At 43.7% G+C, this 21,991-nt stretch overlaps 2 protein-coding genes across 2 annotated transcripts; one reads left to right on the top strand and one right to left on the bottom strand.

The window, feature by feature from the left end:
* Positions 1-428: 428 nt before the first annotated feature.
* Positions 429-14,626, top strand: LOC310804218 (bone morphogenetic protein 1-like; the record flags this gene model as incomplete). Its single annotated transcript, XM_083669343.1, has 20 exons — positions 429-570; positions 4,033-4,146; positions 4,301-4,453; positions 4,776-4,893; positions 5,700-5,878; positions 6,045-6,150; positions 7,236-7,360; positions 7,739-7,854; positions 8,245-8,347; positions 8,717-8,833; positions 9,256-9,401; positions 9,705-9,900; positions 10,134-10,259; positions 10,717-10,880; positions 11,443-11,623; positions 11,821-11,946; positions 12,122-12,249; positions 12,665-12,878; positions 13,353-13,603; positions 13,786-14,626. 20 exons carry the CDS (start codon positions 429-431, stop codon positions 13,918-13,920), a joined length of 2,940 nt encoding a protein of 979 aa, XP_083525469.1. The 3' UTR covers positions 13,921-14,626.
* Positions 14,627-17,115: 2,489 nt separating this feature from the next.
* On the bottom strand, positions 17,116-21,081 carry trim69 (tripartite motif containing 69). Its single transcript, XM_083669345.1, has 6 exons — positions 20,420-21,081; positions 19,773-19,868; positions 19,430-19,663; positions 18,757-18,779; positions 18,529-18,644; positions 17,116-18,201 (listed from the first exon to the last, which is right to left on the bottom strand). The coding sequence occupies exons 1-6, from the start codon at positions 21,029-21,031 to the stop codon at positions 17,657-17,659; spliced, it is 1,626 nt and encodes a 541-aa protein (XP_083525471.1). The 5' UTR covers positions 21,032-21,081; the 3' UTR covers positions 17,116-17,656.
* Between the last annotated feature and the right edge of the window lie 910 nt (positions 21,082-21,991).

Raw genomic sequence — 21,991 nt, 5'->3', positions numbered from 1 at the left:
ACTTTAAATCCCTTTACAATCCTCTGATCGCTCAAACAAATGTTTTTCACTCACTGGTATGCCTGGGCATGATGGGTACACTAGGGGCATTTTCGACAAGTAGGCTTACCTCACTATATATTACTCTCAAAAAATATTGTTCAACAGACTGGATTGGCCTGTGTTGGTGACCAGGGTGCTGCTATGTGCCACGACCTCCAGTGCGCTAAGTTAGTAAGTTTTTCTATGGGATGTTGGCTCAGTGCCCGGGTATTTTAGCGAATCACTGCCCCAGAATAAAGACATTGTGAGGAGGCAGCGCCGTGTTTATAAACCCGCCTCCAGAAAGATTGCGTTTCCCAAAAAATCCTCTCTATCTCTGCCCACTTTTACCTCTTTTTCTTTTTCTTTTTTTATTCAAATTCTGTACTTTTATTAACCTCAAAACTATGACTTTCATTCCGAGGTATTTGTTTCTGCTATCAACTCTACGCGTTCTTCTAGCGGTTGATTTGGAGTTGGTGGAGACGAGCATCTTTGTGGACACAAGTGTCCCAGAACCAACCAACTATAAAGATCCCTGCAAAGCCGGTAATGTAATTTAATTTTTATTTATAGGACCATATTCGCTTTCTTTATCTTTAAGCTAGCAGCATTCCATCTACAGTACATGCAGCTGACCACATTAGGCAAAGCTCAAAGTGATGGTTGATTTAAAGGGACAGGCATTGAGTTAAACTTGTTTTCAGAGGTACTGGGAAGTGGTTGTGCATCACTCTCAATAGGCTACTTTTATTCAGTTTCACTGAAAAGTCTCCAAAATCAATGCTGAAAACAGGGATTAAACTACTCCAGAAACAGTATTCTCTTAATTATAGCCAGTCTTTAAGCCAGTGTTGTTCATAGACAGACAGCCTTGAGCACTGTTCTGCAATGAGGGGGCTGGGGTATTGTATAGAACTCTTGCAGACAGCTGTTAAGTCTAGGCTGAATTGAAAGGGGTTTTGCCCATTATTCATCAATCAAGCATCACTTTGAGTCGACTTCAACCTCTATTCACTTCACTCAGTGTAGGTCAAACTATTATGGGGCCCTAAGCGAGAAATAGACATCATAGGAAAAATAGGTACAGGTAGGTAGGTATTGTATTGTGTACAATATATAAATTTAAATAAATACATACAAATGATAGAATAAAATAATATTAGGCTGGCTTATTATATATATCGCCCCTGTGTTTTTTGTTTTTTTTTACTTGGAGGGCCCGCGAGTGGTCGGGGGCCCTACGCGTAAGCATGTAGTCTACGTATAGAGAGAGACGGCATTGACTCCCTCTGTCTGAGATAAGCTATAATTACAGATAAAAGAGTTGTCTTTGTGGTGCAAATAATCACAACATTAAGTTGGAGAAGCGGGCTCATAAGGAGCTCTGTTGCTATGTGAGAGAGCAAATACATACCATTAGAGGGCTTTATTATCTTTGTTTGTTTAGTAGGGCTCAGGGTACTGTTCACCCACTGACATAAATTGTATGACTGTTTACTGGAGAACAGAGTGTTATTATTGTACAAACTTAAAAAGGGTTGTCTGTACATATTAATGAGGTTGGGGTGGTCGATATACACCCATCATTTTAATCCTTAAGGTGAGTGCCAGTAATAAAAAAACATCAATGCAGAAATGTTTTTAACTTTGTATTATATTAAAGAAGAGCCTGCTCAGCCAGACCATCACCCATAGTGTTTGTTCTGCCCTGAACTGGATCTTTCAGTGTGTTGATATGTCAGTTTCAATGTTACAGTACTTCAGTGTTGCACTGGGCAGGGAAATGGAAATCCAATGTGACAATAGAATTCAACATTCTGTGGGTCAAGAATTGTTCCTGTGGCTCCCACCTTCCCTCAACTACCCTCCTCTCTTCCCTGACCTGGGTACCATCTCCTCTCTCCACTCTCTTCATGCATACCCTCTTATCTTCTCCCCTTCATTACCCTTGTCACTTCCTCACTATGATTCCTATGTATCCCCTGTACCTATAGTCTCTCCCCTCTCTCCCCTCTGCACCTCTCCTCTCTCTCCCTGGCTCTGTTGCCTGGAGACCAGAGGTCATTGAGGCCATGCCAGAGTAGTGCACGGGCCGGCTGGACACCGGTGAAATCCTGCTGCCTGCAGGGCATGTGGTGAACACCGCAGCTCTGAGAATAGTTTACAGTCACGCTTTGCATGAATGAGTTCACTTCAAAGGCAAGGAAATGCCGAAGTAATTTGTCAGGCTTACTTGCGCCCAGAGTTTGCAGGTCTAGCGGCATTCACATGATAAGCGTAAGAACGGCATTGCGCTGGGCGAGCCATTGGTTTTCAATGGAGAACGCGGCTGCACTTCCTAATCAGCTGTTTCCTAAGTGGCATCATGGCTGGAGGTTTGAGGTAGTGCAAGCTGCGGGAACAAGCTGCACCACACGTTTCGTTGAGTGCAGCATGTCACATATCATGTAAATGGCGCAACTCCACAATTTGTTCTTGCCCATTACATTGTGCATCATTGCGTCCCCTGGAGTAGTGTGGCCACTGTACAGACTGAGAACAATCACAAGCTGAGAAGGAAAATATACCCCAGAAAATATACCCCGCTGATTGTAACAAATTATATTAAATTGTAAGCACCCGATTGGACCTTAGGATTCACAGCAGCTTTCACAGCAATGTGTGCTTTGGATAAAAGCGCCAGCTAAATGGCATATATTATTATTATATAACTCCTACCGAATGTGACCTATTTGCCTTGAACCATGAAAATACTTATGTGGCACACAATGTATGCCCTCACTCTAGTATAAGTCTCTTTGGACAGAAGCGCCTGCTTAATGGCATGATGCCCATATAATACACTAAAGACATGCAGGGACATGAAGCAGTACAGTAGCTCATGCAGGGAATAATGACACATTCCTTGAGAACAGCATGGTGTCAGGTCTTAGTTAGAGCTTTACTTCACTAGCAGCATAATAGATTATGGGTGATGGCCATCAGGGGTGGCTGGTGGAGGTAGAAGTGTACAGGCTCATTGTAATGCATGGAATGGAATGAGGAATGGTATCAAACAAGATGGACATACTCCTGGTGTAGATGGTTATATAAGACATAGTGAAAGGATTACAGGATGTACACCAATAAATTAATCTCTTGCTTATCTGTAATAAACAAATGTTTTTCAGTAACAATTTATTTTACAGTAGTAAGCAAGGTGTGGTATTTACGTATGGGGGATAATTTAACAGCTATTACCAGATAATTCCATACTAATTTCACTTTCAGTTTCTTAGGCACAAGCACCACTGCAGTATATAGAGTACTGAGATTTACCCCCTGCAGGTTGCCAATCCAGTGACAAAGAGGGTATTGCAGTCACTTCCTTGCACCTTGATCCCTCTAAATATGTCACACTTGTTTCTCAACCTTTGAGGCTTTCTACCTGAGTATCAAATATGTGTGTATTCGTGCACATGTGACGGCTGGTGTGTATCTGAGTGTTCTTTTGCAGATCATGCAATATGTATACACAGGAGGTGTGTGTGCTGATCAAACAGTAGTTCAGACTCACAGATCACTGTTAGGGCCTCCTGGTAGAAGCACCAATCATGCATCAGCTCACTCACCACAGCCAGCAGGCAGGGTGTTGGCCTAAGTGGACTGCTCTTGCAAAACAGAGACATGAGGAACCTGAAAAAAAAACACCACCACAAAGTCACTCCAGGAGTTTGAAATACTGTAGGTGATATGCCTTACAACCTGCCCTCGAGTGCATACTGTGTGTCTATAGATAAAGGGTTAATCTATGGTTTCCGGGTCTGGATTTCAATATCTGGATTCACTGATGTTTGATCCCCACATACATGTACTTACATTCAGGATAAAAACGTGCGTGCATTTGTGTGTGTGTGTGTGTGTGTGTGTGCGTGCGTGCGTGCGTGCGTGCGTGCGTGCGTGCGTGCGTGCGTGCGTGCGTGCGTTTGTGTGTGTGTGTGCGTGCGTGCGCGTGTGTGTCTACCCTAGCTGCCTTTTTGGGAGACATTGCCTTGGATGAGGAGGACCTTCGCATGTTTAAAGTGGACCGCATCCTAGATGCTTCTCATCATACCATCCAAACCTTCAACGAGACAGATGCAGGTACTGTCAACAGCCTTCATTTGAAGCTTCCGGCTTGTTAGTACCGATTACTACAATCTGTAAAGTGAATTTCAATCATGTCAATTTCAGTTCACAGAGTTTAAATTGAATGACCTTAATCCTCACCAATCGTTTTCCATTATGTTTGTTACAGTGAACGGTTCCTCCTCCTCCAGTGAGAGTGGTGGGAATGGCACAGCTCCAGACAGCCAGGGCTCCCCTCGCAGGAGGAGGGCAGCTACTTCCAGGCCGGAGCGGGTGTGGCCGGATGGGGTCATTCCTTATGTGATCAGTGGAAACTTCAGTGGTGAGTTCTGCCACAAGGCAGAAATACACAGACAGAGAGAGAGACAGAGAGACAGAGAGAGAAATAAAGAGAGAGAGAGAGATCTGCCCCTGCAGTAAAGGTATATGCTGCAATATTTATGAATGTTTTGTCCTGTGTGTACCTACCTTATATATCTTTGTAGGATTATAGAGAATAAATAATGTTGTTCTTATCTGTCTCAGATGCCCAATCATGCAGTACAAGCTGTCATTCTATGTACTAGAAAACACAATAGTGCATCCATTAAATCTCTCAAACCAGTTCTTGATTAGGGCACTTGAAGGTCCCCCCTCCCTTTCAGGCAGCCAGCGAGCCATATTCCGGCAGGCTATGCGTCACTGGGAGAAGCACACTTGCGTCACCTTCATCGAGAGGTCTAGTGAAGAGAGCTACATTGTCTTCACATATCGACCATGTGGGTGAGTTGGTACAGACAGACAGAATATGTCATCTTCATGGGCCCTTTTGTCCCTTCAGAAAGGCCTTGAAGGTGATTGCAGCTCCCTGCTGGTTGGTTTGATGGGGGTACAGAGGGGCCAGCTTTTCAGCTTTCCTAACAATGCCGTTTTTCTCAGCATGGTGGCCTTTGATAGTCACTTTAGCTTTACACTAATGACACTTCTTTACAGGAGAGCACCTCAATGTCAGTAACAGTGTGTCCTCACTTAAACTGTGTCTTGGGCATCTGGTGACATGCTTGATGATGAGTAGGGGTCAAATGCGCCGCCTCTTTACTCTTTTCACTCACTTTACCTTCTCTCATGTTTGACTTACTTGATCTTGAGTTTTGACGATGCGTGTGTATGCATGAACAGTGGATAGAAGCTCATATTGCCACGTCTCCCCACCACGACTCAGAACTAGTCACAAGTCACATAATGCTTATGACAAAAAACATCTGGAATTGCTGGCCTTTGGTTAGACAGCGTCTAAATCTGGGCTTGACTTTGTGTGACTGACCACAGCACTGGAGTTTTGTTGTATTTCTCCACTCACAGAGTCTGACCATAAGGGATCTTTTTGGAGTGGACACAATAAAGGGTCAATTCCATTTGTATGGAGTAAAATAATACTCTCAATACTGTCATTGAATACTTTTTTTTAAATGTGTTGAAATTTTGCTGCTGAATTAAATGGGAAATGACCCCAACACCATACTTTGGAAATGCTCCACTGTCACCCAAGTGCCTGTCCCTGTAAAAAGCCCAAGTGTCGCCCTCTGCAGGTGTTGCTCCTATGTGGGGAGGAGGGGAGGTGGTCCTCAGGCCATCTCCATAGGGAAGAACTGCGACAAGTTTGGGATAGTTGTGCATGAACTGGGTCATGTGATCGGCTTCTGGCATGAGCATACACGTCCCGACCGTGATGAACATGTGAGCATTGTCAGAGACAACATTCAACCAGGTAATTAACATGATGTTTTCTGTTTGTGTCTGTCTGTCTGCCTGCCTGTCTGTCTGTCTGACTGTATGCCTGTCTGTCTGTCTGTCTGTCTGTCTGTATGGATGCCTGTCTGTATGCATATCAGTTGTTCTGACACAGGAAAAAACTGTTTTCTACTGGTCAACAGGACAAGAGTATAACTTCCTGAAGATGGAGCCTGGGGAGGTTGACTCACTGGGGGAAGTGTATGACTTTGACAGCATCATGCATTATGCAAGGAACACCTTTTCCAGGTTGGCACATACTGCATATACAATGTTCATAAGCTCTGTTTTGTGGTTATTTCCAAATCATTATTCCTCCTCTTCAGCTGAATATCATCCAAACTAGTCCTTTGTTGGTCATTGTTTCACTAAACATTACTGCATTTAACCATCCGTATGTTAAATCACATCAACTTATGTTGAACAAGAGGTGAAAAGTGAAAGTGGTGATGGGTTTGCTGATTGAAAGTTGTAGTTGTTTTTTTATTTATTTTTAACTCCTCATCCACCTTGACTGTAATTGTTTGGATTTCCTTTCTTTTTCGCTGATTATTGGCATTCCTCCCTAAGATCTACAGTACATGTCAGAATCCACTGTCAGGCACTGGTTGGTCTCCAGCAACACTGTACACCCATTTAAACTGCAAACAACCGTGGGTAGCCTGGGCGTTCTGATTGTGATGGGAGTGATTTTACAGCAGCCCCCTTTTCTTTTCTGTCTCGTGCATGTTGTTACCCTGAGTTTGGCTTTTTTACCTCCACACCACTTTTCTGGCCTGAGTCGTGGAGGCAGGCCAAGGTAAATAAAGGCCTTCCAGTTGGGTCTTTGTGTGGGACAATTTGGGCTGGAGTGGCCTTGTTCTCTGGCATTCAGGGGTGGGCCCCACTGAGCCGGTTGGCACTGCCTAAACCCCTCGTTCAGACCGTTCTGTTTGTACATGCCTGCAATTCATGGGTGCATCACCATGGGAACTGGGTGAGAGCAAGCACCCCAACTAGCTGCCGGAGGGAGAAAAGAAGGACGATAAAGTAGCTAAGCATCAAACTGAAACTCCATGTGAAAAGACCTTATTGGTGGGCTCTACTGTCCTGTTCCAAACCTTCACTGCTCTTTGTGTTCTAATGATGCTAAACAGTGTGAATGATTTTTAAATTATGTCTAAGCAATGGATAACCCACTGCACTTCATGAGAAACCATTACATAGCTATGTATTGTGAAAGTCAGGCACTATGAAATTAAATGTTTAGGTTGACAAAGAGAGAATAGATTGAATAGGTAAGAGAATAGGCTTCTCTTATTGCTCCACTGTGTTTGTGTTTGTGTGAAACACAGAGGCATCTTCTTAGACACCATCCTTCCACGTTATGATGTGAATGGAGTCAGGCCGCCCATTGGGCAGAGGACGAGGCTGAGCAAGGGGGACATCGCACAAGCCCGCAAACTCTACAAATGTGCAAGTAAGAGAACACCGACTCCAACAAATAAACCTAACATTTTATCAGGGAACATGATTGCCTTCCACAAGGCATGCTAATCTATGTGCTGCCCACTCTGATTGCTGGCCCGTCGGTTTGTCTGAAGCCCACTACCATTACCACAGTTCATCGCCATTCATATGCTTGGTATGGTGTTGTGTTGTTCAGAGTGAAATATATTTGAAGATTCTATTTCTCTTGAAATGTAATATTTGACTGAAAATAGAATGACTGTTTGTAACCCAGTAATGCAAGTTATTAGTACAAGTCATTAGTGCAGGACAGGTACATTAGTCTTGTGGTGTGTGTAAAGAGTCTACCGTATGCATTGTTCACCATTTGGTGTGTTTTTGTGGGCAGGGTGTGGGGACAGCCTACAGGACAGTAGTGGAAACTTCTCCTCCCCCGGTTTCCCCAATGGTTATGCAGCCTATGCTCACTGTATCTGGAGAATCTCTGTCACACCTGGGGAGAAGGTGGGTCAAAAACGTCCGCTACCTGTAATGAAACTCAGATAGGTTACATTTCATGATAGCTTTCATGGATAAGTCATTGCAAATGCTTATGCTTGTAAATGTTGGTAATGGCTTATACTGTAATGCTTGTACATGCCATGTTAATGAATGTTTTTAGATATTGGAAAAGTAATTTATTGTCCACAAACGACTTGTAAATGAACAATTGTACACACACTACTTGTAAATGCCTATTTTTGAAAGTGAATCTAAAGTGTTAGCCTCAAATGTGTGGCTTACAGAGGTTAACGATAGATATGTGGCAGATAACAAGCACGTCTTCCCTGCTCACCTCCTCCTTTCATAGCACTTCTCCATTGCTTTTTCTTTCTCTCTGCCTCTGCCTTATAGATCATTCTGAACTTCACCTCCATGGACCTCTACAGGAGTCACTTGTGCTGGTATGACCATGTGGAGGTCCGAGACGGGTTCTGGAGAAAAGCCCCTCTGAAAGGTCTTTACATGGAAGGGCATTTAGAGTAGAACTCCTCCATAGAGAACTCTCCACAGAGACCTGTCAACACCTGCTCAAATAACAAACAAAAACTCAATTAGATTGTCGCATTCAAATTCAGAAATAGATTCAGACACTGTAGGCAAAAGGTATCCAGGTGTCTCATTCTTTTAGAAATTTTCACAATGGGATTCCTGGATTTGAAAACTTGTCAACAGAATGCAAACAACTGTACAGAGTAGCACCTTTTTTGAGAATTTTATGAGAATGATGCATACGTGTATACCTGGTATCACCAAATGGCCACGTAACTGAGAGAAACTGTGAGAGCTACTCTACCGGGGCATATTTGTTTATTTGTTACATCAGGCCGTTTCTGTGGAGACAAGCTTCCTGACCCCATCGTCTCAACGGACAGTCGGCTTTGGATCGAGTTCAGAAGTAGTAGCAACTGGGTGGGCAAGGGCTTCTCGGCAGTGTATGAAGGTAACATAATGCTGAGGGTCACCAAAGGTTAATACTGAGCCCTGAAATTCAGCTCAACAGCCAATTGTAATGCTTGACATCCGATGCTGCATGATACTTCTTCAAACTAGATTGTTTTATTGTCTTATTTTCAGGACAACATACTAGGTGGTTAGCATTCCTCGTTGTGAGCAGGGTGCAACATTTAAACGGCATGTGCACTGTGAACACAAAACTTGTGTTATGCAAAGTTAAATCCATTGATCTTAAATGAAGAGGAAAAGGGGGAAGTTGATAATGTTGTTGGAAGAATTCATGGAAGGTGTGCTACCCCTACCCCTGCCCCCCCCCCCTCCTCTCTCTCTCATTGTGTGTGTGTGCCTCTCTCTCTCTCTCTCTCTCTCTCTCTCTCTCTCGCTCTCTCTCTCTCTCTCTTTCTGTAGCCATCTGTGGGGGAGAGGTGATCCGGGACAATGGCCAGATCCAATCACCCAACTACCCTGACGACTACCGGCCCAACAAAGTGTGCGTGTGGAAGATAACAGTAGCACAGGATTTCCATGTGGGCCTTTCCTTCCAGTCATTTGAGGTAAACCTCTGTGAAAGGGAAAAGGAGTGGCAGTTTCATTTATACTGTATGTACTGTAAAGCTTGCAGAGCAGAGAGATTCAATAGTTCCTTCAGTGTTTATCTGACTTCGGGCAATTCAGTATTCAGCAATACAGAGATTGTCTATTGTTCAACGTTCAACCTGTGTCCATTCATTTTCATTATGTAACTTGCCATGAGGAAAGTTTCCCCAATTCTGAAACAGGGTATCCTTTAATTGTCAGATTTAGCAGCCTGGGTGTCAACATACTGAATAGTACAGTCCTTCTTAACTCTACTTTAGATCGAGAGGCATGACAGCTGTGCTTATGACTACCTGGAGGTAAGGGATGGGAACTCGGAGAGCAGCCCACTGTTGGGTCAATTCTGTGGCTATGATAAACCAGACGACATCAAAACCAGCTCCAATCAGCTGTGGATGAAGTTTGTGTCAGATGGATCAGTCAACAAGGCCGGGTTTGCTGCCAACTTCTTCAAAGGTCAGAGGTCAGGTGTAGCGTGATGATGATAACGATGATGATCATGATGATGGTGGTGGTGGTGGGCTTCACAGATCCCTTTAGTGCCAGTGCATTTCTGAAAAGACTGAAAAGGGAATACATTATTTCAATATTAAATAAAAGGATGGCTGTGGAAAAAGACGATCACTATAATGTTTTGGTTGATAGCCTGCTCTCTTTCTTCCCACTGTCACTGCCTGTGTGTGTGGTAGAGATGGACGAGTGTTCCAAACCAGACAACGGACGTTGTGAGCAGCGCTGTGTGAACACGTTAGGCAGCTACCGATGCGCCTGCGACCCTGGTTTTGAGCTAGCTTCCGATAGACGCAGCTGTGAGGGTGAGTTCAGGGGGTGCATGGAATCCTGAATAACAATTCCCCAAAAAATATTTAACGTTAATCTGTTGGATATGTTGGCCTTCATTTTGAGATTCTGGAGGCACTGGAAAGTCGGAAGCCGGCTGTCGGAAGTTTGCTTTTTATTTGCGCATACAGTAACAATGCCGCTTGAAATCCCCTTGTGCAGTGATCATTTTCTGTTACTGTTCCTTTAATCAAACTAGCAACATATTTTGCCCCTTCAAACTACCAACAGGATAGAATTATTGAAAAATGCCACAATAACAGCAAATTCAAAGCTGAAATTCCACCTAGTGGAATTTATTCTGCAAAGTTGTGATCCTCACCAATGCCAATAGTGGACACATTTCACCTGCTCTAATGTAGCGCCTGTGACCAGATGTGAGGTTTCTGCCTCATGGGTCCACCACTAAACGTCAGCCCTGTCTCCCCCTAGCAGCTGCTTGTGGCGGCTTCATCACCAAGCTGAATGGCTCCCTGACAACCCCTGGCTGGCCCAAAGAGTACCCCCCCAACAAGAACTGTGTCTGGCAGCTGGTGGCCCCAACACAATACCGCATCACCATGCTGTTTGATGTCTTTGAGACAGAGGGAAATGATGTAAGTAAGCAATACAGCCTGAACTGAGCCTCATACTGCTAGAGAACAGAGAGGGTAAATGTAGAATTTGGGCTGGGCTGCCTAGATAGAATGACCTCACAGTCAAAGTGACCTCCTCATGAGGGAAAGTCTAACTAGCCTGAGTGAATACAATGATTTCCTAGGATAGGAACCTGACGAATTCTTGACTTTTTCTCTTGTAGTTTTATTCTCCAGCACTAAGAGGACGACATAGCGCCCTCTCAAACCATGTGTTGATACACAAGTTGCAGACCCATAATACTCACAGTACTTTAACCAGAATGCATATAATCTTCTCTTTAAACGATGTTAATAGGTTTCCAATCTAATAAGCACATTTAAAATAAAAAGTGGTGAAAATCTGTTGCCTACTGTTTGGAGTGTGCAGGTACATGCAGTGCGGGGGGGATAAGCTTCAAATTACATATTGATAATGTGACAGGTCAGGTGGTCGAGAATTTGTCGGGTCCTTATCTATCGTACTGTACATGCTCCAGTCCCTGTTTGGGAGTGTCTGACATTGTTTCTCTTCCTCTCTCAGGTCTGTAAATATGACTATGTAGAGGTACGGAGTGGACTGACTGCAGACTCTAGGCTTCATGGGAAATTCTGTGGGGCAGAGAAACCAGAGGCCATTACCTCCCAGTACAATAACATGCGCATTGAGTTCAAGTCAGACAACACGGTTTCCAAGAAAGGCTTCAAAGCACAGTTCTTCTCAGGTGAAATATCACCTGAGACCGTAGTATATTCACACCATAGAAGCATATTCACAGTAACACGCTTCATTAAGTAACCTCATTAACACCTACCTGAGACTATTATTTCAAGAATTCTTAAGAATAAATTCACGGAATTTGTTTACTTCAGTTTCTTACTGCACAATGTTAGAATTGTACTGGGCCCTCTCTGTACCCAGACAAGGATGAGTGCTCTAAGGAGAATGGAGGCTGCCAACACGAGTGTGTCAACACCTATGGAAGCTACAGTTGTCAGTGCCGCAGTGGATTTGTGCTGCATGACAATAAGCACGACTGCAAGGAAGGTACAGTACATCTCTGTCTATACATTATTCATTCTTTGTTCTTCCCGAAACGACTAACCTTGTCATCCTGTTTCTTTATGAATAGCGTTTGTTCTATAAGTGGGTCAAAGATCTGGGAGGAGGATCTGATTGTCAGCTTGTATAACTCTGTGAGTGAGAGCTGTGTTTTTTCTAGCTGGCTGTGATCATATGGTGAGCAGTGTAACAGGCACCATCACCAGTCCTAACTGGCCTGACAAGTACCCCAGCAAGAAGGCCTGCACCTGGGCCCTCTCCACCACCCCGGGCCATCGCATAAAAATAGTACGTCTGCTGCCAGGGAGGCTAGTAGAGACAGATATCTCAGGACGGGCTCATTGTAATACCTGGAATGGAATGAGGAATGTTACTGCACAATCCTTTTGAACACATGTGTTGGATACCATTCCTCATTGCATTCAATGCATTACAATGAATCTGTCCTCCACCAGCCTCCCCTGGTGATAATGACATTAGAACAAGGCATATAGGCAACATGCTATAGCCCAGCTTAAAAAATGGAAAGGGGAAAAAGTAATATATTTGAGTTGTTATGCCATGCTTATGACATACTTATGACAATGTACCATGCTAATCACCATGGCAGTGTTATTTTAAATTGAGTTTAGGGCAGTGTTAATGTACTGTAGATGCTGACTGTTTTTATTTGGCTCACTGAATCTACAAATGTTTATTTCAGGCTTTCAATGAGATCGACATGGAAGCTCATCTCGAGTGTGCCTACGACCATCTAGAAATCTACGATGGGCGGGACGGCCGGGCGCCAAGTCTGGGGCGCTTCTGCGGCACCAAGAAGCCCTCGCCAGTCATCTCCAGCTGCAACAAAATGTTCCTCCGCTTCTTTTCTGATAACTCGGTCCAGAAGAGGGGCTTTGAGGCATCGCACAGTGCAGGTGGACATAAAATGGCATGAGATGAGACCACTTGACATATTATCAATATCAAATTTAAATAACTTGAATATGAACAGTCTAGTTTGTTTTTTTAAACTGTCATTTCTCTCTGATCCTTAGTACCCTTGAATCAATGAGTGAGAATGACTTAATTTCATAAAGTCTTAGGCATTTGAACTAACATTATAGGCCAGGTACTTTTCTTGAGATATACAATTAATTACATTTATATTAGATTCCATATATATTTGTCTAAATGTAACTTAATATATACCATCATTTATCATTGATGGACACAAAGTTTTCAGCTTTTGCAATGACAAATTCCCTATCCCACAGGAATGTCTGGTACAGTATGTAGAGAAGAAATAGCTGTCTCAGAGAATTCTCTCTCTTGTAAAATTGCACATTCCTTTATTTGCATGAGTTCATCTCTCAGTCTCTGTCTCTAATTTTGTGGCTGTGCATTCTCAGAGTGTGGAGGAAGCCTGAAAGCTGAGGTCAAGACTAAAGATCTCTACTCCCACGCCCAGTTTGGGGATAACAACTACCCCGGGGGATCTGACTGCCAGTGGGTGGTCTCTGCTGAGAAGGGTTATGGAGTGGAGCTCATCTTCCAGACCTTTGAGATTGAAGAAGAGGCAGACTGCGGTTATGACTACATGGAGCTCTTTGATGGTGCTGATGTCAAGGCACCAAGACTCGGCCGCTACTGTGGATCTGGGGTAAGGATAGTTCAGTTGACTACCACCAGCAACACACTACTTCAGACTACTTTTTACTGGATATTTTTACTTTTCAAAATACTTAAATATATATATTTAACATATTTTGCTGTTGTTTTCATGGTAGCGTAGAGATCATGGTAGTATAGAGAGAAATACAATTGGTCTCTTATCTCTTTCAGCCCCCAGAGGAGATTTATTCTGCAGGTGATGCCATCGTTATAAAGTTTCACTCAGATGACACCATCAATAAAAAGGGCTTTCATGTGCGTTACACCAGCACAAAGTTCCAGGACACGCTACACACAAGCAAGTGACTCCCTCTCCCCCAAGACTGAGGAGGAGACCTCACCACAGACCACAGCTCTATGCTTTACACCCCGGGTCCCCAAGAGGGGTGTGGAGGCTTGGTTAGCTGCCCCCACCTTCACCCACTTCCAAAAGCTTGCCCCCATATCTTCAAATCCTGACTGTAAGGAGTGAAGCCATGCAGCAATAGATGGTGTTTTAAATTGTTTATGATTTAGATAAGTGACGGTGGATGAGAGGATTGATAGACGGGGGATAGTTGTTCCTCAAAAAAGATTCAATTTCAATCCTCTTCAAGATTAAATAAATTCAACATCCAGGAACCAGCCAAGACACTAAGGATCAATTGCTTTATGGTAATAGGATGGTCAGATTGGGATAGTACTGTGTATCATTACTTAGAGGAGGAGGTTTCAAGGCCCAAATGAAACACTCCTTCTTGCACTGACCACCATCACCTCGTAATTTCAAGCCCTGAATCCTAACTTTTCAAGATGTGTCTTGAGTGCTTTTGGGAAAGTTGATTCCTGATTATGAATATGTAGGTTACCCCAAACGTTAATTATTTGTACTGTATATCATTGGAGAGTTGCACATGATAATTAGGACAGACAGGTAGAACCTGGTAAATGTTTTGCATCACACAATTATGATTTGTGTCGTCCCCGAAATCAGAGCAGGGCTGATTATTCCCCATGATTTACATCTGTAGGAAAATTTGTTGGCTAATAAATACACTGTAAGGTGGTCTGTGCCTTTTCATTTGTTTATGATTCGGCCCTGATAGGCCTACTCAAACAATTTAAGAAGTGTACTCAATCGTAATATACGTTAGTACTACAAATGGTACAGTAGCCCCTTTTAACATCACAGATTACAGAGATCTATCCAGGCATGGATAAATATACATGATACTGGTGAAAGTAGGATTGCCAATGGATAGGGCTGCCTGACCTTTATTTGGTCAATACATTCTGTCCTGATTAAAGGGGACCTTCCATTCCCAGGAAATAGAAGAGCTGCGGTCCTGTGAATGGAAGGTCTCCTTTATTCAGAATGACACAGTGTCTTGAGTGTCACGATGGCTAGATAAAGGTCAGGCAGCCCTATCTGAAATGAAAAAAAAAATGTTGGCTCTTCTATTTCCTGTGAATTGAAGGTCTAAGGCCAACCTATACAAAATAACCCCATGGCAACTTACATGTACTGTACAGTATGCCACATAATAGAGACGCGCTGAGCCTTCATTGAAAATCCTATTTCCACCAACATAAACAAAAGTTTACTGTAACCTCAATTACTGTGAGGTTAAAGTAGAGATTCTCAGCTTTTATTTGGCAGGAGACAAATTCATTGTTGTCTCCTGCCATCTTCTAGATATTGACACCCTAACTGGCAATCTCAGTCATGACACAAAGACATTTGTCTCCACCTATAAGAAACAGGATGTATATCATGTTGACCCTGGAATGGTATGCATGTATTTTAGGGACTAAGGTGACAGGCCAAGTCGTCTGGACCGATAATTATCATCCGAAAGGTAATTGTGACTGTTCTCAGGAACTCTCCTTAGTAGGGGGTGAGTGCCAAGGTGGCAACAAGATCTCTTCCCAATAAGGTGTTGGTGACAAGATGGGAAGTGTATTCATAGTCCAGATGGACATCTTACAGTACCCAAAAGTAATGGGACAATTGGCTTGACAGTTGACAGTAGTGTTTCTGGTAAGTCAGGTGTGTTCTGTCACATCATTTGTGCAGGCATAAGAGAGCTGTCAATGTGTAGCATTGATTCTAGGCTTTGGATTTGCTTTTGGTGTTTGCTATTGGTGTCTGTCAACATGAGGACCAAAGAGGTGTCAATAAAAGTCAAGGAAGCCATTATTAGGCCGAGTGAGCTCAGCAACCGCAAACAGGCTGGTGGCCAAAGAAGACTTCCACAGTGGATGACCAAAGATTACTCACCATAATTAAGAAAAAACACAAAACAACTGTCCCACAGATCAGGAAGACTCTCCAGGAAGTAGGCGTGAATGTGTCAGAGACTACCATCCGCAGAACTGAACTACATCACCAGCCCAACTACAGACGCTTCACTGCAAGGTGCAAACCTCTAACCTTAAACCTCTATTCTCAAAAAGGATGGTAAGGTTACAGTTTGCTAGGACCTAATATAAAGATTAATATTATCATGGTCCAAAAAGGATCTGCCCAAGATTTACAGCATACAGCATTTCACCTCATCTGTGGTGGAGGGGGTGTTAATGTTAGGGCATGTATAGCTGCCACTAGAACTGGCTAACTTGTCTTAATTGATGATGTAGCAGAATGTATTCTGAAGTGTACAGAAACATCTTGTATGCTCGAGTCCAAGCAAATGCCTCCAAATTCATTGGACAGCGCTACATCATACAGTAAAACATAGCAACTAGGGAGTTTTTCAGGGCCAAACAGTGGAAAGGTCTTAAACATGAGTGCTTAATTTGGACATTTGATAAATCTGTCCCCTTACTTTTGGGTACCCTGAAAGAGGGGGACAATGCATAAAAAGCGGTGTAATTTCTGAATGGTGAAACCAATATGTGCACAAATACCATCACATAAAAGCTTAGAATCTGTACAGTATTTTAACCTCATATTAATTTCAAATTGATTTCAAATCCAAACGTTTGGTGTGTAGAGCCGAAAGAAGGAAAAATGCTTCACTGTCCCATTAATTATGCAAGGCACTGTATGTCTCTATCTCAGAGGTATCAAGAACAGCATAGTAGCCGGATGGCTTTCTTATGTATGACATTTGTATATCTGTATCTATGCAGACTTTGGCTACATAAAGCATTTTGAAGCTTTTTACAGTATATAGCATGTATTACAAGTTGCAGAGAGCTTCACATTGTCGTATGTGAATGCGGATGTTCTTTATCATCCTAATAAGCCCATATAGGCCATTGGAACAGACGCACCAGAAAATGTCGAGGCCAGAGGATAATACCGATCCTTTTTGGGGAGTAGCTAAAGTGCAAAAAGATTATTGTAATAAATAATCTGCCACTTGGAGATGTGATACATTGTACATACAGGGATACCCAGGTTCTACCTTAATCCACTTGATAAGATTGCTAGGATCAAGTCATCATTTCTATTTCAAAACAAAGACACAAAATACAATCTTCTTTATCTTGAATGAAATGTTTATTTGTGTACATTTGAATACTGATGATATATGAGATTTATAAGACATTTGTGATTATTGAGGATTAGCTTTTCAAATAGTTGGCATTCAACTCAAAATACTGAACTGCCAGACATTTCACATATGGCAAGGCAATTTTGTATTCATCATTCAGTTAATGCCAAACTCTATACAATTTATGTGGTCATACTATAAAACATAGCATTCAATATGACATATTGAGTATTCAATATGACAAACAATTGATGAAGTGGGATAAAGCTTGGTGATGAAACTAGTAGATCCTCATCAAAATGAAAGTATTCTGATGTCAGTTTAACTTTCCCATTTAAAATGCATATTTCTTTGTTTTCACTGCAAAATTTGAGCGATACAGTATTTCGATACATCTCAAAATATTAGCTATGAAGGCAGTATTTCCTGTCATGAGCAGTTCACAGCGTATGTTGCTTGTTGGAAAGCTCTACTTTTGTAAGGCTTTAGCACCAGTGTTTTTTTAGGCTCAGGCTCTGTGGGGTGTACACATGCACACAATGATATGGCAGTCAGCACTGTCAGATTTTGGGAAGGAAAACTTTAAGAGGCTCATTTTCATGCACTTTATCCAGGAATCCCAGATTAAAGTAAGGGTATAGTGTCTCTGTGAAGGTTTCTCGGAAGGTGTAGAGGTGCGTCATGCTTTCTGCGTTGTAGAAGGACACCAAGCCTCTCTTATAGTCCAGGTACACCCCGATCCTGGCTAGAGGCTCCTCCAGGGACAGCACAGTGGGGGGTGAGGTGCCAGCCATGTACTGTATTCCATAGGACAGAGAGAGGGTCCAGAAGCCATTGGTGGGCAGGGCTTTAATAACCCCCTTCCTGGACACCGACTCACGGGCGACCCCCACAGTCCACACAGTGCTGCTATAGACCTCCACCTCCCAGTAGTGTCGGCCGTGGGTGAAGCCCTGGCTCCCCAGCAGGGACAGGGCAGCATTGAACCTGTGGGGGTTGTCCTGCACTGAGTGGTTGAAGGTCTGGTAGCGGACACAGGTAAGAGAGGAGGTGAGGCTGAGCCAGGGGTTGGCTGAGCTGGAGTTGAAGGTGATGGCTGCTGGAGCTGGGAGTATAGATAACAGAGAGAGAGGGAGAAAGAGAGGGAGGGAGAGAGAGAGGAGGAAAAGTTATATGGATCACAGCTTTAAATGCAAAATAACAATTGACAGTTTTGCAATATACTGTACACTTTTACTGTATATATATATATATATATATATATATATACTGTATACAAAAGTCTGATAATAACAATCTAATAATGTCAATAGTATAACATTATAATTATAATCTAATAACAAACACACAGTGGTAATGTTGTAAATTCAGTGCGTGCATTTCACACTATTAAGGGGAGATGGAGCCAGTGCCTTAGCTTACAGTACTGTACCTGGGTAGATGCTTCCTTTCAGTGATTTCCATACTCTGTACTGCAGGGGCCCTGCAAAGCGACCCTCACACAGACTGGGAGCTGTGTGTGTAGGCTTCTCAAACTTCAGCGACGGCCTGCCAAGAAAAACCCATGCTTCAGACAATACAGCTAATAAAAACAGGGAACAAAAACATATGGGATAAAATGTTGAAATTTAAATCAGCCCACGCCCTGCCACTCTCTCACCTCTGGAGCAGGGTCTTAATACTCTGAGAGAGAGAGAGAGAGAGAGAGAGAGAGAGAGAGAGAGAGAGAGAGAGAGATGATTAGTCTGGCAGTAGTTCAGAAGAGGAAAAACAATTTTCCCCATTACATCAGTGTCTGAGCTCACGCTATTCCACCCTCTGGGATCTCCCTGTGGCTGGGGGAAAGTCCCCTCAGCCTGGGCCTGGGCTTGGCCTGGGCTTGGCCTGCGTTAGCCTCTTTTCTCAGGATCGAGGGGGAGTGAGGTCATAGGCCCACATCCTGCTCCTGCTGCTCCACCCAAACAGCACCTTGGGGGTCTGTTTCTATCCATAATGAGCTCCCTCCATAATGACTGGGTAATTACTGCTACACTGCATAATCATAATAGCAGTAATGGTATATCCATTATAGCTATATTGTACATACTGTACTGTAGGTGTCAGAATTTATGGTGTCCCCTGCCATCTAGTAAAATGATACTAGTGCTGATTTCACTTCATTCAATTGGATACAGTACGTGTCATGTTTTTGTCATAATGTGTTGAAAACTGGTAAGAAAGGAAATTGCTGAAAAATATTTGATCCTGACGTCAAGAAGAATCATTGCATTGACTTACATATTAAATGACGTCAGGTAACCAAGAGAAGGTAGATGAACATCAAGCCTGCTCACCCGCAGCAGTGTGAAGGGGTCTTGCTCCTTCAGCTTGTCCTCAATCTCGTGCAGGGCCCGCTGCAGACGACAGATCTCCACACAGAGCAGGGCCTTATGCTCATCCAGCCGGATCAGCTCCCGACGCTCCTCCGTCTTCAGCTTCACCTGCAGCAGCTTCTCCTCTTGGTACAGGAACTGGTGCAGGTCGCTGAACTGGGCCTCAATGCGTTGCTTCAGGTCCGCTGTGTGCTCCTGGGTGGAAGGAGGGGTAAGTTGGTTTGAGAGTCTTGAGGCGTAATGAGAACATGTGATGCATGGATTGTTACCAGGTGGGAAAGACCACTCCTTCTCTCTCCCTCACCTTCAGCTTCTTGACCTCTTCCTCAGCCTCTCTCTCACACTGCAGGGCTGTGTTCAGCTCTCCCTTCAGAGAGTCCACGGAGCTGTTCAGAGACGCCTGACAAAGCAGGAGGACAAAGCAGCTGTATTACTGGTTGTTGTCATCATGCGTCCTCTGAGCCTGCACTGAGGTTAGGGCTTAGATATACAGTAGTACAGTAAATACAGTCAACTGCTCTTGTTGTAAAAGTAGCCAAAGAAGCCCGTAAATGCTGCACAAAACAAGCGGGCAGAAACTTCAAAAGCAAACACATAAGATATGAATTGTCACACAGAACATGAAGTGGTATTACACATTGCATTTTGCTTCACAGTGACTTAGAATGTATTGACATATTGGTCACAAAATCAATAGTCCTTCTAAAGCCATCTCAAGTTAATCATTTATACACCAAATTGAATTGGGATGAGTGAAAAGTATTTATTTCAGTTCCTCTCACTCTGTCTTACTACTCTTTCCAATGTAACTTATTTCTGAGGATTTTTTCATAGAACTCTGACCCTTTAGTTTTACAATCCCTGAGCTAAGCCTTTTTGAAAGCATTATTGGACAAATGACACAGTTAAACAAAACAAAACACAAATCAAACTCAATTGACACTGACTTACCCTGTGTTTCTGCTGTGCCTCTTGGACACACACCATGGTGTGGCTCCTGTGCTCCTGTGAGAGTCCACACACCAGACACACAAGCTCCTGGTCCTCCTCACAGTACAGTTTCAGCTCCTCTCGGTGCCTGCCGCAGCGTGGGGCAGGGGTGGGAGCCCTCTCTGTCACCCCCACATCTTCCAGTCGCCCCTTGCTCTCCTCCAGACCCTGGCAGTAGCTCTCCACTATGTTAGCCACGATGCGGTTGGGCCGGTAGCTCTGGCCAGGGAACACCTTCCTGCACTGGGGGCAGGAGCCTGTCCCTCCCTGACCCGGACCTCTCGGTCCTGTCCAGTAGCCAGCGATACAGGCCTGGCAGAAGGTGTGGTCGCAGGGCAGGAAGACCGGCTGCTTGAAGAGGTCCAGACAGATGGAGCAGGTCAGGTCTCGACTGAGTCGCTGTACAGAGCTTTTTGATACTTGCCCAGCCATGTTAGGCTGTGTCAGATGTTCCTTTGTTGTTTGCCTAAAAATCTCCACCACCCTTGGTTTTAATAAGATTGTCTTGGTTGATTTCAAGTTATGTGGATTTGTTGACCGGATTTTCTCCTGTTCTCTCTGATTCTTGTTCATTCCTTCCTCTCTTTCCTTTGTGCTATGCAGCTGTTGAGACCTCCTCCTCCTCCTCCTTCTCCTACAGAATGTGTGTTTGGCCCAGTCTTCCTGTTGACTGTGGGAAAGGAAGGGGGTGGTGAGGAGGCGGCCTTTATCTCTCTCTTTGACCTAGATAGTTTGGGGTGCTTCGTAGGCCCTCCTCTCACCCCCTCGCTGACGTCACAGCTACAGTCAGGAAACTGAGGCGGGCTACGGTCATTCTATCCTTGGATTGTTTGTTTAGGGAAGTTAGGGCGGTAACTGCAGTGAGGTCGTGCTTCTTACAATCCACTTTACTATACCGCTTAGTTACACTGTAGGAATCTGTTAATCCATAATGTGTGACAGTATTACTGAGTGTGTGTGTGTGTGTGTGTGTGTGTGTGCGTGCGTGTGCATGTGTGCGTGTGTGTGTGTGTGTGTGTGAGAGAGAGAGAGAAAGTTGTGAGTAAAAACAGATGTGCCCTATTTTCCCTTTAACTGGCTGTCTTGTTTGATCTACCCAGTGACTAACCCACATGTTTCAGACACAAAAAGACAATATGAGAGATGTAGAGCTATAATCACAATCCCTGCATAAAACCAAAATATAAAAGTAGCTGTGCAATGCATGTAATGCCAATTACATTCAGAATGGCCTTAGTTGTAGTAGTAGTTGTCATTGTGCTAATGACAAAAAATCTGGAGGGCACTGTGAGTATATTAAGGTACATTGAAATGTGTGTCCTAATCATCACCCAGTCAGCAGAGAAATGATGGCTCTGGCTGCCATTCCTTAGCCTTGTCTTTGCCATTAAAAAGCCAGACCTTGGCGACCGTGGATGTGGCCCAGGTACAAAGTTCTTGCCTGGGCTGGAAGTGGACAGACTCTGGTTGTCATACAGTGGGCCAGTGGTTAATTGGTTCACGCCGCCATCACAGCGGTGGCTTATCTCAATG

The sequence above is a fragment of the Argentina silus genome (assembly GCF_951799395.1).
Source record: "Argentina silus genome assembly, chromosome: 5".
Taxonomy (NCBI): domain Eukaryota; kingdom Metazoa; phylum Chordata; class Actinopteri; order Argentiniformes; family Argentinidae; genus Argentina; species Argentina silus.
This window is presented reverse-complemented; position numbering and strand designations above follow the sequence as displayed.